We start from the raw sequence: 19,265 nt of genomic DNA, 5'->3' as shown, positions 1-19,265 counted from the left end.
AATTGTTGATCGAAACTTGTAATGATCCTTGATTAACAATAATGGTGATTAATCTCGCATTCATTCAATTTGTTTACTGAACATAAGTGGCCTGGAACCTCTCGACTACTTTCATGTGTGGGTAGGCGAAAGGGGAGAGGGGGTACGTACCTCTCGCCCTGGCCGAATGTTGTGCTAAATTTACCATATTAAGAGCCCTTTCCGTCTTGTAACTACGTTTCGTTCTGATAATATGTTTTAAATGTGGGGTATTATGGAAACCCCGTTTTGCAATTATTTTAAAAGGCAACATGCATAACAGCAAAGGGTCTTCTTTATTTGTAAACAAAATGTTGTCACCCCAAGTTTCTGCCCTCTCCCCCCCCCTCCCCCCGGTTATGAAATGCTTTATCATCTCACATACTTTAAGTCATTGATGATGGGAAACGCAAATTACAGAACAATCTTACTTCTGTCAAGATGATGAGCCTAGGTATATAAATACCACATATCCTCATTGTACGGACTTTATATTGATTTGCGCCAGTTTTGGTTAGACTATTATGGTAATCAATCGAACTCGTGTTGGCATCTTTTTAAAAACTACCTTCCCTCATTTTCTTCGAAATATCGCGTAGTTAAAATGAAGATGTATGTTATTCCCATTGTTTTGATAAGTCACGTTATTGGATCTAGTGGCGGCAGCGACTCGAAATATAGTGCTGAATGTGAGTATACATGTATTTACGTATTTATATATTTGGGGTATATACCATTAAATATTAATTTTCTGCAGTACTTTAGTATACCAAAATAATAACTTAATTACACAATATTATGCTGCTAAGATATAATGGGATCAAACATTCATTATGCTGTATAGACACCAATGCATATCGAGAAGTAATGTGGGTAATAGCGATAGCGAATCTGTGGCTGATTGCTCGAAAATGTTCAGCTTTGCTGGTGCACTAAAGGCTTTAGTAAAACATATCAATATTGTGTGAATGTTTTATAAGTTCCTTTGAAAAAAACAACAACAAATAAACCTTTCTCAAATACATAACATGCCATTAACAATCCAACCAATCTGGTGAGAAGCTCATTATTTCTGAGATGATGTTGTATTCGTAGTATTATAATAAAAAATATCATAAAATACATAAATAAAGCACATCATTGTCGCAAAAATAAATTTGGCCTTTAATAACAAACTAAACAAATATCTGACTAAATAACAATTATCTTTCTTTTACTGTACATTAATCCTACTATGCCTGTCGGACTATGCACAGCAAAAACTGTGGTGTTATTTTTTACACCGGTGTTAAATTGGTGGTGCTAGTTTTAGGTGTTATTACAACACCTATGGTTGTTACATTTACACTCTTTGGTGTTATGTTCAATCTCTAGGGTGTTATTTTAACACCTCAGGGTGTGGTCCTCTATTAACACCAATTGGTGTCAGTTTTAACACCACAGTTTTTACAGTGTGCCCACTAATTAATCAACAGAAAAAAAAAGAATCAATAGCAAGAAAGGAAGACAAGAAGAAAGAGATAAAGAGAAAGAAAAAAGAATGAGCATGAAATGAAATGACTCTTAATGACATTAACAAATGAATTCGATTAAATGGAATAATAACCCTAAATGATAAATGCATGTGTACATGATAATATATGTATATTTTTAATTTACAGATGGGGAATACATCGGTTGCTATGACCGCGGATGCTTACAATTCCACCACGTCGTCAACTTACTTTCCAACATCACAGTAACTCCAGGGTCCTGCACACAAGCATGTAAAGAAAGTGGATTTCCTTTGGCCGGTGTCTTCAATCGCTCGAAATGTTCGTGCTTATGCCAGCAGACGTGTAGGAGCAAGCCGCTGCCAGACACGTATTGTGGCGTGCCTTGTCTGGGAGACTCCGGCATGTTCTGTGGAAGCTTTAACTCTGTGTCTCTATATACCGGTAAGGCAAATTTTGTTTGTGGATTCCCCCCCCTAAAAAAAAATATATATATGTAAACAAGGATTAATTCCATAATTATATAATGCTTAATACATCATCAGAGTAATAGTAATAATAAACAATAATCTATTTCCATAAAAATATAGAAAAGCATGAAAGGAACATGGTAAAGTATCAGCCTGCAAGTCGAATGACAATACATGTGCACCATGATAACACCATTTCTCATCAAATCAAAATCAAAGAAAGTTGTCAGAACCGAAAACTTGTCGGACAGAACTATTGATGAAACGTTCGTCAAGATGTTTGAATTTGATTTTTGGAGAAATCCTAAACAGATTCCTAATATTTACACTTTTACCGCTCCAAAGGGACGGATTGTAATATCATTTTTTTCGTCCCGAGTTGATTAAGCTCACCATTTTCTTTTTCCTATCTTTTGAATGAATTACATACACTTATAATATGAAAGTACTTTTTTTCATATTTATTTCTTACAGTTTATATCAACTCGAGTGAGGAATGTGGTTCTCCACTACATATTAAGCTTGAGGGGACGGGTAAGAATGGACCGTCAACAGATCAGAATGGTAAGAAATAATAAAAGATTAATTTCCGAATTACTGCCATGGAATGATTAATTCCACAGACGTCGATACAGCGCGTTTAAATTTCACTAATGATAGACGACATACATGTATTATTATTGGTTAACTTGTACATCACGATTGTTTGTAAATTGAATTTATAAAAGGGCATGTCGTGTTGCCGATGCATAAACACATGAATTTGTTGAGAATTATGATGATTCAAGAACACCCGAATGAACCAGTATCGCGAATTTGATTGGTGCTTTTATCTCTCATGTATATGTGATCGATATACTCATTATATTAAACAAAAACATCAAAATGGTAAGGAAAATGTAAATGCACTTAGTAGCTTATGAATAAGTAAAAAAAATCATTTAATTATGTAACCCCCCCAAATAAAAGAATAATATAGATATAATAATAACTGTAATAATAATAATAATTAATAATAATAACAATATTAATACAGTTAGTGACACGTATATTAATAATAATGTTTCAAGACAATTATATCCAAAATATGCAAATGTAATACAACATTTATTTCTTCCATAAATCCTTTATTTAACTATTTTTTACATATTTTCCCCTTTTTTTTTAGCAATAATTACTGATGGGCACGATGAAAACCGGAGTCTTGTTATTCCAATAACTATTCCTGCAGTATGCATAGCTGTCTTCGTAACAATTAGTTGTGCCGCACTGATTCGTCGGCGACTGCGAAACGTTCGTGGAAACGCCACAGCGGTCTTTGTTCAGCAAAAGCCATTAACTAGCAAGGACGGTCGTGGACGGTCACATAAACCTAATCAACAGTATCAAGGGCTAAATCAGCCACCCACTTCCGGTAGCCTTCCTGTCCCTGATGCTGCGTATGTGCCGAATCCAGGACGTCGCGACCTTCCAGAGGATCTGCTAAACCACTATTACGAAGAAGCTGATCACCCTAGACTTGACCCGAAATCACCACATAGCCATCGAACCCCGTCAGACCCGTCCAAGAAAAGCTCGACGGACGAGTATCACGAGTACACTTACGCAAAACCTATCAAACCGAACTCTATAAATGGGGATGACAGTCACGCAAATGAAGATGGATACATTACCCCTACGGATCCTACCCCAACTCCTCCACTTCCTCAAAGACTGTACTATTCCACCAGAATAACCAAACCAGAAAGTGATACTTGTAAGCCTCTCCAAGGCATCCCTTCACAAGTATACTATTCATCTAAAATAACCACACCTCCTGTTAAAGATGAACCTTGTGGACGACAAGTTGCCTATTATTCATCCCGCATTCACGAACAAGGAGGGACTTAGATTGTTGTTTTCCTGCCAATAACTGACATAATCGACTTCTGTCATGTCTGTAATTGGCTCCGTTTATAATGAAAAGATAATATAAATGGATAAATCGGATAGAAAAACATTCACTTCTTGTTTAATATTTCTTCACGATAGTTTTATAATCCACTACAAAGACTACATTCATTACTACTTTGCTGTTTCTTTATCCGCATGTCACCTAAAAAAAAATCAAACAGTTATTAAGAAATATGGTTCAAAGAGAGGTGAAAAAGGCCAAATTAGAATGCCTACAAAATAAAATAGAATAAAATAAAAATGATTCTGAAAGACTTTGGCAGAATCTAAAAAGTTTGGGATTAAAAAAGAAAACTGGAAAGGACCGATAATTAGTCGTTTCAATTGACGGAGAATTGTGTCATAATAAGATAACTATTTTCAATGAATTCACTTCCTATTTTACAAATGTCACAGCTACGTTGGCAGATACTTCCATCTTGCAACAACATTTTCAGTGCAGACAGTGAGAACGTTCGTGAATTTTATGAAAAAAAAAGATATACGCCAAGATAAATTTGAATTATTACCTGTTAGTGATCAATTCATTTTTAATGAGTTGTGTAAATTAAATGTATCAAAAAGCACCGGGTTGGATTTGATACCTGCTAGATTTCTAGAAGAAGGAGCAAAGATTTTGTACCAACCATTAAGTTTCGTGATAAATCTATCTATCTTTACTAGCACTTTCCCAGTCTAAATGAGAATTGCTAAAGTAACTCCTATTCATAAAAAGAAAGACAAAACCGCTGTTGAAAAATACAGACCTATCAGTGTTTTAAGCATAGTATCCAAAATTCTAGAAAAGGCGGTATGGGTTCAGTCGAAAAGTATTTTAAAGAAAATGATATGATTTACGAATATCAGTCTGCTTTTCGACATGACTATTCGACTAAGACATGCCTTATTCACTTGACTGATTACCTGAGAACTAATACGTCTATGGGGGCAATTCGTTGGGATGGTACTCCTAGATCTTCAAAAAGCATTTGATACAGTTAATCATGGCATCTTATTGAAACAATACAAATAATGGGTTTTAACCAGGCTAGTTTAGCATGGTCCAAATCTTACTTGTCGAATCGACATCAAGTAGTGGCTATTCGAAATATTCTTTCCAAAATTATGCCTATAACGTGTGGAGTTCCATAGGGAAGTATTCTAGGCCCTATTTTGAACTTAAATCAATGACATGTCTATTTGTATAAAAGCTGACTGTATATTATTATTGTATGCAGATGATAGCGTACTACTTTGTTCAAATTCCAACCCAAAATTCGTTGAAGAAAAACTTAGCGAAAAGCTGTCTTCATGTGGCGATTGGATGACTAATATTATATTATCGGCAACATCAATAATATATTCTAGGCAAAACCGAAAGCATAATGTTTTGTTCTTAAGTAGTTATATAACGTCATTTGAATTTGAAGTGACATACACTGTACAATAATGAGATCACTCAGAGGAAAGAATCTGTAAAGTATTTAGGCATTAAGCTGACCAGCTCCCTTTCATTTTCATCTTTAGTAGAATCAATCGTAAAAAAGGCGAATGCCCGTTTGAAATTTATGTTTAGGTATCGAATTTGTATGGACCAGAAAGCAATGCGTATTCTCTGTTTTGCTCTTATTCAGAGTTTATTTGACTATGCTAACCCTGCTTGGTTTAGTGGCATAAGCGAATTCGATATAAAGAACTTGAAAATTATACAGAATAAAATGGTTAGATTCAGTAATTGTTCTGGTCCCAGAACCCATGTTGGGCTACACCGAAATATATGGAGCAGGTTTTCTCGAAGTCAACAAAAGATCAAAACAGCTCATTTTGCACCACGTGCATAAAATCTATCACAATCGATCGAATCATTAGGCCTATATTGTATCAAACTTTAATCTAGTTACCGAATTACATAACTGTAATACAAGAAACAGCCACTTCAATTTTTGCTTACCAGAAAGGGAAGGTAGTATTTGTATGTTATTTTATTGCAATGCTATAAAAAATTGGAATTCTCTTCCCAATGATATAAAGGATATAAATGTTCTCCTTCTTTTCTTCTTCTTCTTCGCTATATTTTTGTATATATTATCTCCATATCTTATTTCTTGGTAATAGTAAATTATGATTTTTTTTAAATATGTAAATTATGTAATTTTACCATTATATTATCGTAATTCTATATTTCGAGGACCCCACTGGAAATAAGGTTTCGAGCTTTCGTGGGTCATCCCGTGCAAGCCTGTTGTTTTGAATGCTACTGTATATATGTTATGGTGACATGCCAAATTAAAATCAATCAATCATCAATAAATGTTTACCCATGATAAAGTCGTGGACCACTTGCCGGACTAATGGGATATTTTTTTTTTTTTTTTTTTGGGGGGGGGGGGGGGAGGGGGGGGGGTGGCAATCTGCCTCATATTATAATATCAATAAAAGATTTCAACAGATTCAAATCTGTGTTCAAACATATCTCTTTGAGAAACACATGTATTAGCCCTATAGAAAACAGCAATTCTTCTACACGCATAGAGACTATTGACACGGTATTACGCGTCTCTAAGAACCGCTTATTATTATTTATTATTATTTCTATTATTATTATTATTGTCCTAATATTTCTTTCTAATCCCCGGGTCTTGTCCATTAGTAAAGTGGGTTCTGACTTCACAGTGCAGCACAATCTCTAGCGACACCAAAATGAAATTTCCGACAAAATATCTTCACTTCATAAACTGGGGCGCATCGTGGTTGTGCAGTTGCATGGTTCCAAGAATGACGAGTGCATCACTGTGAGAGTTCGTGAACCGGTTGGCCTTGTAATAGTCCGGGAGCAAGGACCTGTGAAAAATGAGTTCGTACAAGCCACACCACAGAATAGGTTTGATACCAAAGGTATTTAGTATGGACCCTCTAGATAGGTAGTATTCTCAAATTGTGGTATCACTTTTTTTACTACCGTTGAATTTAAAGAGCAATATAAAAAAAGTAAAAAAAATCAATAAGTTTTAAGGGGAAGGTGAAATGTAACTTGCCATATCTCCGCTTGTATATGTCATAAATACGTCATTCACGTATCAAAATGTTGCTGGGTGACAGCTCTAATGTTACAGCAACATTAAAAACTGAAATTGAGATATCGAACCTTAAAAATAAGTAGATATGAAATAATTAAGACGATATATTAATTTTTGTATTTAAATATGTGGCGCTCTTTAAAACTATACTTGGATCAAATATGCTTAAATCAATAAGAATTACTTTTGACTGTCGATAAAATCTGATCCAAACCAAATTCGTTACCACTGGCGTAGGACCCCGCCCTCAAAAATTAAAATGATGGAGCCAGACATGGAGTATGGGGCTAAATGTCTAAGGAACTGTGCGCGCGATCGAAGCGATTGAGACAAAAATTTCGTTTTTTAATTACACCAATATGTTTTTGGACAGATTATGACATATTATCCAGAAAATATAATATTTCCTCCTTTACCTTTCCTTTTCTTTTTTCTAACTTCATTTTTTTAATCGTGAAATTTGTTAAGTGGTCAACGACCCAAAGCCCCCCCCCCCCCCATTTTTACAGCAGTATTAATTACTGAACATCATAAAATGTAAATATTTCCAAGTCGTTCACCCCCTCATAGTCTTTGTTTATATCAATCCCCCCATAAGTATGATGGTCTCCGCCGCCTAAATAACAAGTATCGAAATGATACTGGATGATAGGCCTAGTGATACGACAAATATTTCGAAGTGAACATATCTATTGTGTGATAATTTTCAATCGAAGTTTACATTGCAAATTATGATGATCAAGTTCAATTCTCAGATGAATGTTACTATAGTTAGTATTCCTATTCATTTACAATGACTAAAGTAACTGGAGGAATGTCGCATGTTTTTTGCTGCATTATATATTTAACTTCATTTCAATTCAATTTAACATCTATTTTATTCCAATTGTCATTTAATCAATTTTCATTTATAACATACACATCAATAATATCATTAATATATAGTAGAGAAAACAATGAATGTAAAATACAGTATATATTTTGTACATGGAAGAATGCGTAAAACCCAGAAAGCAGATGCTTTTTTTGGAATTCGGGATACCTTTAAAGCCAGGAGTAAACAACAATTAAAAAACAAAGGGCTACGAGAAGTGAAAGGAAGAGAAGAGAGGAGAATAAAAGAGCATAGAGAGGCGAGCAAGCAAGTATATAAAGAAGGGCTAAACTTATGATGCAAATGACCTAGGAGTAGATTTAACGCATATTTTAGTGATGCAGCTTTTTATTTTTATTGATCTCATGCAATTTATCAAGGAGACAATTGCTCAAAATATTGTCCTGGCATATTAAAGCCTATTTTTACAGAATCCTGTTAAGAGTTACCTCACCCTTTTTCGTACTTGACATGTATTTGGAAATATCGTCTTTGGCATCCCCATTGGAGCAAAATACGATTTTTGCTGTATCGGAATCAGCTTTGTGCCTCAATGAGGGCTCCAAAATGGCAGATTTTCCCATAAATAGGGAAAATAGGAATAAGGGGTGGGTAAATTTGGCAGACCCCTAAGGGGATACGCTTCGATTTCCTAGCAGTTTTTTATATGCAGCTGATAGAAAAAGAAGTACTCTTTTGTCTCCAAGTAGTTATAAGACGATTTAAGTTGCTTGCTTTACAGTGGAGACAGCTTTTTGCCTCAATGGGGGCTCCAAAATGGCAGAGTTTCCCATAAATAGGCAAAATACGGAAAAGGGGTGATTAATTTCGGCAGCCCCCTGACGGGGTAGACTCAAATTCCCTAGCACTTCATTATATGTAACTGATAGAAAGAAGACCACTTTTTTATCTCCATATAGTTTTACGACGACATATGTGGCTTGCCTTACAGTGGAAACATATTTTTTCTCTCAATGGGGGCTTCAAATGACATAATTATTTTCTCATAAATAGGCAAAATACGGAAAAGGGGTGGGAAACTTCGGCATGCCCATGAGGGGGGGGGGGGGGGGGGTAGGCCTCGATTACCTAGCACTTCGTTATATGCAGCTGATTAAAAAATAAGTACTCTTCTCTCTCCAAGTAGTTTTAAGACAATGTACGTGGCTTGCGTTACAGCAGAAACAGGTTTTTGCCTGATTGGGGGCTCTAAAATGGCAGATTTTCCCATTCATAGGCAAAATACGGAAATGGGGTGTGCAAATTCGGCAGCCCTCTGTGTGGTATAGGCTTCGATGTCCCAGCACTTCTTTATATGTAGCTGATAGAGAAACCCTACTTTTTTTGTCCCAAAGTGATTTCATGACAATAAAAGTGGCTTTACTACATAACATAAATGTTCTTTTTGCCTCAATGGGGCCTCAAAATGGCAGATTTTTACATTAATAAACAAAATACTGAAAATGGCTGGGTGACTTTGGCAGCCCCTCTGAGCGAGGTTGCCAGCACTTCTTTATTTATAACGGATAGATACAAGGTTACTCCTTTGTGTTAATGTGGTTTCAAATGAAGAAAAGAGGGTTTACTACATAGTAGAAATGCTATCTGCCTCAGCAGTGACTTCAAAATGGCAAATATTCCAAGAAATAGACAAACTTCGGAAAAAGGATGGGGTGACTATGGTAGCGCCCCCCCCCCCCCTTGGGCAGGGAGCCTTTCGACGAATGAACCCTATACAAGAATATACAATTTAAAGAAATGAAGAAAAAAAAAGAGTTTAAAGAAAGAAAATGTAATAAGGTTCGGATCAGATTATATCTCAAGTGAACTAGAAATGCTAAATGATTCATGCAGCGTTGGATCTCAAACTAACGGCACTACATGATTGTGAAAAGTAGCCCATATATGGTAGTTAAAACATATCTGAAATGTTAACAAATATTGCCAAATTTATCATTTTGTTACGCATAATGCATATTTAGTCCCACTGTAGTTATATAGAGCGCCTTATGTTTAACAACACAAAATCACTTTATCGTATCAATTTTTTCATATCTACTTGAGATGGAAGTGGATATTCGCCATTAGTGTATTCCTATTTTGAAGATTTGATATCTAAATTTCACTTTTAAATGTTACTGTAACGTTAGAGCTGTCACCAGCAACATTTTGATACATAAATGACATATTCGTGACATATACAAGCGGAGATATGGCAACTTACATTTCACCCTACCCTACTGATTATTGATTTCTAAATTTTTTTGATATTTTACATCGCTCTTTAAATTCGTCTGTAGAAAAAAAGGTGATACCACAATTTTAGACTACTACCTACCTAGCAGTAATCTAGAGGGTCCATACTGCCCCCCTATGATGTCAAACCTTTTCTATGGTGTGGGTTGTACGAACTCCTTAAATAGGACCCCTATGAGATTGTGCTCCCGGACTATAGGGGAAGGCGGGGTAAGTTGTGACACTTTTTTGCATTTTGCATGCACAGCAAAAACTGTGGTGTTAACCGGTGTACATAGAGGACCACACCAGTTATTTTACACCGGTGTTAAATTGGTGGTGTTAGTTTTACACCTATGGTTGTTACATTTACACTCTTTGGTGTTATGTTCAATCTCTAGGGTGTTATTTTAACACCTCAGGGTGTGGTCCTCTATTAACACCAATTGGTGTCAGTTTTAACACCACAGTTTTTACAGTGTGTTAGAATTGATGTGACTAATATTATTGTAGAAATAAGTACTTAGCCTTAAAATTTGATTCTTGGGAAATATTTTTCACCTATATAAAACGTTCTACCCCCATACTGAAATTCATTGTGACCTTTGAGAAAAAAAAACGATGTCAAATGGCTCAACTTGCCCCATCTGTGGGGTAAATTGTGCCACCTTCTGGGTAAGTTAAGCCACAAAAACTATGTACAAAATGTATGCGGGAAGAACCAGCATGTAATTTTTTTTTATTTTCAGTCTTTTTACTTGCTAATTCTCTATGAATACTAACAACCTCTAAAAGTAAAAGAACTATCATGTGAATTTGCTCCTATCTGCCTGCATATCAATGGTTTTTTAAGGTTTGTTTGTTTTTTAACTATACATTACCATAAGAATTACTATGGCTCAACTTGCCCCATGTTGGCTGGCTCGAAATACCGCAGTCCGAACTTAATATGATATTTTCATATCCACACATTTCATATGCATCCGTCATGTAAAAGACTATGACAAGAATGAGAATCCATACCTGGACTAACAATATCGTTTTTATTTCTTAATTATATTTAAAGATGTGTGCGGGTAAAAAGCACTTAACTATTTCACTCCCTTTTTTACTTTTTGGGGTGAAATTCGTATTTTTCCCTCTAAAAATTAATTTTTGTTTCAAAGTTGAAAACAATGTGGTTGGGTGAAGAGTTATGTAATGGGTCATCAATACATGACACCACCATAATGTCGGACTAATTCATTATTGGCCTGGGGTTGGTGGCTCAACTTGCCCCTATGCTCAACTTACCCCGCCTTCCCCTAGCATCTCGGAGATAAGTGCCTCCCGCACCGACGCGTGCATTTACATCGTTTTAGCGGCGACGCCCTTATAGTCTAGGCCTAAACTTTAAAAAGGAGACGGGAATGGTATTAAGAAATTTTGGTATAAAGAATGAGAAAGGTGAAAGTGACAAATTCAGCACTATTTAAGGAGGGAAAACAAAATATACACACAATATACTTATTTGCTCTGATATCTCGGTAATCCCGGAGACACTTGTGTTATGTGAGCGTTCGTGTCTCCCCACTCAATAAAATAAAATCAGTGACTAAATACATAAAGACAAATAGGTTAACAACAGGGCAGACCATCCCACCTCCTACCTATTACAAGTTTACATAAATAGTGGGTTCATCTTGAATATAGCTACAACCTTGGATTCGCAAAGTGACAACAATCATATAAACCTTCAAACAAACCTCATATTAGAACGCAGTAATTATGCCGCCATTACAGGTCAAGAAGGAAAAAGTAAATATTGACCTCTTCATGGATATTGCGGCTCTTGGTGTATGTTGTTGGGAAAAGGCTGTATATACACAACGCTTGTTATGTTATTTTGAATGATAAGCAAAATATAAAAATATATATTTACACATATATTTTAATTCATACTTCAAACTTTAAAACCGCCCACAAGCAGGCAATGGTGTCCATAGGTTTTGAAGCAGATGTAAACCTAAAAATCGGTTTTCTTTATTTTACTTCTCACCTCGTATTTTCACATAACTTCTAAATACGATAAGATCTCCAAAATCTAACTAACTTGTAACGATACAACTGGATTTCGTAATTGTTGAAATTCATAACAGCAACAATGATAATAAATACTAGTTATAATGATGATGATGATAAGAAGAAAAAGAAGAAGATGATGATGATGAAGAAGAAAAAAAGAAAGAAGAAGAATAACATTTATAGAGCGTTTATTGCATTGTATATCCAAGTACTTTAAATGTTGAGTCTCTATAAAGGCTTCAAAATATATAGAGCTATTGTCATAAATATGTCATAATTGTCATATGTCTTGTACTTCCTTGTCGAAAGTGCACCACTTATAATAAGTTAAATATTGAATTCAAACAACTCGACATTAATTATTGGCGTTTGATAAGTCTATTAAACATGTATTATACCATCCCAAATCATTCATAGTTCTTGTATAATTTTTATATGAAATAAATGCCCTGAAGATCAGATTCGCGTATCAGCAAACGTACGGCAGCATCCAACAAAGAGCTTCCAAATAGTACTTCGGTATGGCTCCCATGAATATCGGAGTATATGGGACTATGTTGTTTTCTCTGCTTTTAATATGTTTAAGACCAATTTCGGCGCTTACAGGTTTCAATACCACGGATACCGAATTATTCAATAACGGGAATTCGATACATGAGACATGTAAGTATGGCAATTTCTTAACGTTTGTCCTAAAAGCAATAAATGGAGACAGGGACACCAAATTGTTTATTTTGTGTCGTCACGATTTCAGTGCGTGTGAGAGCCGTGTAAGATAAATCACGCAACTTGCCTTTTCTCAATGATTCATGGACATTTTGTTCTTCCTTTTATACATACTATTTTCTGATGTCTTCTTTATTGCTGCTTTGGCTTTTCACCTTAATACTCAGGACTGTGACGTCATTCGGTAAGAAGCATCGTGATTCCATGTGCTAGTACACAATAAAATTGATGCCCATTTGTCTACCTTTCAGAACACACATTTGATTTTCTTTACTTCTATCACGTGCAGTAATCATATAAATAGCACCTCTTCGGTTAAATTTATGAAAACGTCAGTTTTTTTATTAGTTTAACCACATCCTATTTCTCGCTAATTTTGCATAACTTATCGTATTCATCTTCATTCAGGTTGTGGGTAATATTTTTCTTGGTATAGCAATACAGGCCTAATACGTGTCAAAACAAAACAGTCACAAACTAGTCCAGAGCTGCAGGTCTCTATCCTTTCGAGCACTAAATAATTGCCAATACAATTATACTCTTTAAATTTGACGAAAAAAAAACATCGAATTTTTAATCTGGAAATCAGGAGCATATATAGGTCAATGTTTTAACGCATGTAATCACAAGGTTCCTGACACAGTGTGAGGTCACGCCTCAGGGGTCGCGGAAACCGGGGAGGGGGGAGGGGCTGCGGGGACTTCACAAATTTAAAAATGACCATCTGATTATGAGTACTTGCGTGGTCAGCCCCCCACTTTTGACTCAGTCCAACCCCCCCCCCCCTTTCAAAACCGTTCCGTGGCCCCTGCGCCTAGCATAATGTCGAAATCCGCTGATTTTAGTCTTATTAAGGACGTTCAACAATTAAAATTAAATTCATGTCATTTTCACCAAATTTTGCACAGAAACAATTTGGTACCTGAATATTTCAAATATGAAACAAATAACATGGGTTCATGTGCTTAATAACTTTATGCTATTGAGCTTTGATATTCGTCATACTTTGCAACACCTCGCAGTACAGTATTCAAGAATTTCAGTGGTTTTTTAAACACATTTGTCCATGGGTTATTTTCAACTAATTAGCTTTAGAGAAGAAGACATCGGATCTGCAATCACGGGTCTCTGTACCATTTGTCTCTATTAAGCAATTCAGTAGATGCTGAAACAGCAATGTTCACAGCTGAGAGAGCAAAACGGTAGAAGTAGGTTTTAGGATCCTCTATCTCCCCGAGCCTTAGGCGCGACGAGAATTAGTAATAAAGCGAGTCAGTTGCAAAGATGAAATTCGTGTCCAAAAAGCAATATCTACGTTGAAAGGCTCCTGCAAAACGTTAACTCCAGAAAGTAAAAGAGAAAAAAACAATGCAACATCCAAATAACAGCGAACACGAACACCGGCAGGAAACAAAAACGGGTAAAACAGAAACTCCGAAAACACAAGAAGTATGTCATTGCATATTAGGGACACATCTCGTAATCTGAGTGCCACGCAGGTCTACTGGCCGGACGGAGAAATCGCCTGGGAGGAGCTGGGGTGGCAAGGAAGCGATGGCGTCATCCTCAGGTGATGGAGTAGCAGGAGGGGGTCAAGCAGCCGACGAAGGGGAAGCTTCAGGAGTAACTGCAGCTGGGGCAGCATGAACGGTTGGGGATGACAGGACATCAACAGGGTATGGTTGGCGGGAACCATCAGGGTGATCCGTCACTGGTGGTGGGAAGGCGTCGGCAATGGGCCCAGGTTACATGGCGCCAACCCACTCCATTTAAGGCAGCCAGATTGGATTATTTTCTTGTAACTCATGAATTAATGTCTCTTGTTAACAGAATAGAAATTCTACCAGGATACAGAACTGATCATTCGTTGGTGAAGTTATCATTGAATCTAAATCATTGTAAGACAGGACCGAGTTACTGGAAATTTAACAATTCATTGTTAAAAGATGATATTTATATAAAACTGATTAAAGGTGTTATTCAACAAACAATTGATACCTACTCAACCCGACCGGTAAGATTCGGTGGAAATGTAGTAGATGGTCAAAATCCTTGGTATGAGTTTAATGTAAGCGATCAGCTGTTTTTTGATACACTGTTAACAGTTGTTAGAGGTGAAACAATTTCATATGCTGCTGCAAAAAAGAAAAAAAACGTTAATCTAGAAAATGATTTAGAGAAAGAAATTGTAAATTTAGAAAAGAATTTGGTTTTAAATACAAATATAGAAAGGGAGTTAACTGTTCTGAATGAGAAGAAAGCTCAGTTAGAGTCATTGAGAAAAGAAAATAATGAAGAAATAAAGATGAGATCCAGAACTAAATGGATGGAGTTCGGAGAGAAACCATCCAAATATTTTTTAAATTTAGAAAAGAAAAATGTTGTTAATAAAAGAATATGCAAATTGATTACCAATGAAAATAAGGAAGTAACAAAACATGAGGATATTACATCAGAAATTTTTTTATTCACAACTATATGAAAGGCACCCTGTTATAAATATTGATTTAAATGCAATGATAAACAAAGATGAACTAAATAAATTAACAAATGCTATGTCACGGAATTTAGAAGGAGAGCTCTCCACCGACGAGGTTTATTATGCCCTAACAAATATGAAAAACAATAAATCTCCTGGTCTAGATGGATTCACTGTTGAATTTTTTAAACATTTTTGGAAGGAAATCCATATATTTTTAGTTAGATATTTAAACTCTTCATTTTTATCTGGTATGCCTTACATACAGAAGTTAGGAGTTATTACTTTAATCCCCAAAGGAAGTAAAGATAGACACTATTTAAAAAATTGGAGACCCATATCATTATTAAATGTTGTATACAAAATAGGATCTACTTGTATAGCTAATAGATTGAAGAATGTACTCCCTCTTCTTATTCATGAAAATCAGAAAGGGTTTATGTCCGGACGCTTTATCGGAGAAAACATCCGCTTGTTATATGATATATTATTATATACTGAATTAAACGATATTCCCGGTTTATTGTTACTTATAGATTTTGAGAAGGCATTCGATTCAATTTCTCATGACTTTATTCGCAATGTACTACACTTCCTTAAATTTGGTCCGACCATTGTTAAATGGTTTGATGTGTTTTATGAAAGTGCTCAATCTTGTGTTTTAATCAATGGACACCTGTCTCCCAGATTTTCAATAGAGCGGGGCTGTCGCCAAGGAGATCCATTGTCTCCATATATTTTTCTATTATGTGCTGAAATACTTGGCGTTTTGTTTCGACAATCAACGTCAATAGATGGTTCGAGGATGCCCTCTGGTAAATGTCATAAAATATTACAGTATGCAGATGACACTCTTCTGACATTAAACGGTTCAGAAAGAGAATTGAGTAGTGCTTTTGACATCTTGGAAAAATATAAAACAATATCAGGTTTGACTGTTAATATAACCAAGACACATGCAATATGGATTGGAGGATATAAGAACAAGAAAGACTGTATTCTTGCCAATAGGAATTTGAATTGGGTATTTGATGAATACTTCAGATATTTAGGTATAGATTTTTGTACAGATCTTCAGAAAATGACGGTGCATAATTACAATGAAAAGTTTAAAGAGATCAAAAGTCAAATGACTTCATGGTTAAGACGTTACCTGACGGTCCTTGGAAGAGTTACGGTTGTCAAGTCATTGTTTGTGTCTAAATTGAACTACTTAATTCTTTCTCTCCCAAATCCAAGTGAGTTATTTCTAAAAGATGTAAATTCCCAATTTCATAGATTCATATGGGGAGATAAACCAGATAAAGTAAGTAGAAATCAAATGTCTCAGAGTTATTCTGAAGGTGGAGTAAAAATGATAGACATAAATCTGCATTGCCAGTCATTGAAAATTTCTTGGATGAAAAAAATGATAAACGGTTCCATTGACGGTAATATTATTTGTCTTCTTCAGTCTTTTTTGCATAAAACGCAAAACTTGGATCTTTATATGGGAAATAGCTATTTTTTTAGACTGGCACACGAAATTAAAAATCCTTTTTTGGAAAGAAATGTTCTTAGCGTATAGCACACTGTTATCTATGCACTGTAATGATATACCTTGCCAACCCTTATGGAACAATGATTTTATCAAAATAGGTAATAGCTCAATTCACAGTAGATCTCTAAATAATAGGGGTGTTCGTTTTGTTAATGATATTTTAGATGTACATGGCAATTTCCTCTCTTTGAATGACCTTAAGGAAAAATACAATGTTCAAATAAATTTTCTTTTTTACCGTGGATTATGTGATGCTATAAGAGACGGTTTTAGCAATGGCACACACTTTAGCAAGTTCCAAGAACCTATTATCCCTGATACAATTATAGCACTTGTTATGAAATATAATAAAGGTTGTTCACACATCTATACGATTCTTAAAAAGAAAAGAAAAGTGGAATGTAAAAGTTTTCTTAAGTGGAAGTGTATATTCGATATGAATGACAAGCAATGGCAATCGTATTGCTCTATTGGATTCAGTTGTACTACCGATGTGAATTTACGTTGGCTTCAGTTCAAAATAATGCAACATATTTTATATACAAATGAAATATTGTTTAAAATTAATTTAGCTCAACAAAACGAATGTACTTTTTGTAATGTACACCGTGAAACAGTTACTCATCTACTTTGTGAATGTACATGTATTAAACATATATGGGACAGGTTTGAACAATGGATATTTCTTAAAACTGGAAATAATTTTTTTTTCTCTAATAAAGAAAAAAAATTATTTGGTTTAAAAGGTTTAAGTAATTATGCATTAAATTGTTTATTGATAGTGATACGACAGATGATCTATACTTCCAGAGTAAAACATCAATTACCTGTTTTTGATAATATCAAATTTGCACTTCAGAATTATTTCAAGAATGAAAAATATATCGCAGAGTCAAATTGTAAAATGGTAAAGTTTACAAAGAAATGGTTTCAATTACGTGCCATGTTTACATGAAGTGATCTATTCAGTTCCCTTTCCATGTACAATGATACATATGAATATTATTGTTCATTTACTCCTTGCTTGTTCCTTAAATTGTTTACTATTATGTTAACCTGACAGTTCAATTTATATATTTGTTACAATTACTGTTGTATTGTATTTCGTTGTTATTAATTTGATTTGTCATTGAAAAGATTATCTTGTTATGTTTTGAATAATAATAAAATCCCTGTGGAGGGGAAACAAATTGAAAAAAAAAGGTTGCTGAGTGGGAGCAAAAGGACATGGGGAGGGTGATGGTAGTCCACCAGACACAGCAGTAGGTTTCAGGAAAGATAAGAGGATTCGGGTAACTCTGGGCACAAAGGTCATCCTCCGACGTCCTTGGCAGTAAGGGTGGATGTACAGGAATTTATTGTCGTAGATACTTGCAATTCCTTAGTGTGATCCGGCCGGATCCATCAACACAGACTAGGTTTGTTCATGCTGCCGTACTTTCAATCACAACGCTCGTCTCGTCCCATTTCAGAGGATGCGACCCTGTTTTGTTCTGAACGCGAACGTGGTTGCCAAAATCAAGGGGAAGAAGCTGTTTGGTGTGCTCCTTCCATCGTTCTGCTACCTTCATGTTACGGTTGCAAAGGGCCTCCTCCCTTGCCTTTAGGGTCCCGCACCAGGTGTTGTGTTGCTTGTATTTGCCAGGGGCGATAGGGATAAAGTCCTGGATCGGGTGGCCAAAGACACACATGGCTGGGGAGAGCTTCGTGTATCTGTCCGGGGCGTTGCGATACTGGAGTATTCCCCGTTGAAAGTGATACGTATCCAGGGATCTAGTAATGCCCGTGTTGCTCATGATGAGGCGCTTGCTGGTCTTAACAGCAACCTCAACTCGACAGTTGATGTGGGGGAAATGCGACAGAGGCAAGACTATGATGGATGCCCCAATCCGCAAGGAAACGGCACGAAGCTACCGCTGTGAACTCAGGACCGCCATCAGAAGCAAGCTCGTCGGTAGTGCCGAAAGTTGGGACCTTTCGCAATCCTCACGGACGCTAATATTAGGGTCCCCTAACACAAAAGTTAACGCTTAATCATACACTTGATTTTTAAGATTGAATGTGCATTATAGTCAATAGAATCAAACGTAGAAAACTGCTCTACAATCAATGCTAAACTTTGTGTTACAGGGGGGTTACAGGCCCTACAGATCTGCTTTTCGTGTGCAAAATCCTTTTCTGCGACACTCGCACCATACATAGCATGTATATTACGACTGATGGTTTGAGATATTCGAAATGAAGACCTAAAATAGATTATGACATGGATAAGAAAGTGGTTTTTCAAACAAATCGAGTACATATTGAGTGAGGAAAAACTTACTGAATGAAGGCTTAGATATAGATCATTACAGTCC

General features: G+C 35.9%; 1 protein-coding gene across 1 annotated transcript; it reads left to right on the top strand.

The window, feature by feature from the left end:
* The first annotated feature begins 447 nt into the window (after nt 1-447).
* On the top strand, nt 448-4,150 carry LOC135157314 (uncharacterized). Its single transcript, XM_064112468.1, has 4 exons — nt 448-707; nt 1,680-1,955; nt 2,456-2,545; nt 3,150-4,150. Exons 1-4 carry the CDS (start codon nt 623-625, stop codon nt 3,869-3,871), a joined length of 1,173 nt encoding a protein of 390 aa, XP_063968538.1. The 5' UTR covers nt 448-622; the 3' UTR covers nt 3,872-4,150.
* Nucleotides 4,151-19,265: the final 15,115 nt, after the last annotated feature.

This window comes from Lytechinus pictus, chromosome 17, assembly GCF_037042905.1.
Source record: "Lytechinus pictus isolate F3 Inbred chromosome 17, Lp3.0, whole genome shotgun sequence".
In the NCBI taxonomy this organism is placed as follows: Eukaryota; Metazoa; Echinodermata; class Echinoidea; order Temnopleuroida; family Toxopneustidae; genus Lytechinus; species Lytechinus pictus.
The sequence above is the reverse complement of the archived record's forward strand: the minus strand, read 5'-3'. Positions and strand labels throughout refer to the sequence as shown.

Coding starts and splice junctions, on each gene's coding strand:
- LOC135157314 (XM_064112468.1), top strand. CDS start 623: ATGAAGATGTATGTTATTCCCATTGTTTTGATAAGTCACGTTATTGGA. Junction 708..1,679: donor CTCGAAATATAGTGCTGAAT/GTGAGTATACAT, acceptor TTTAATTTACAG/ATGGGGAATACATCGGTTGC. Junction 2,546..3,149: donor ACCGTCAACAGATCAGAATG/GTAAGAAATAAT, acceptor CTTTTTTTTTAG/CAATAATTACTGATGGGCAC.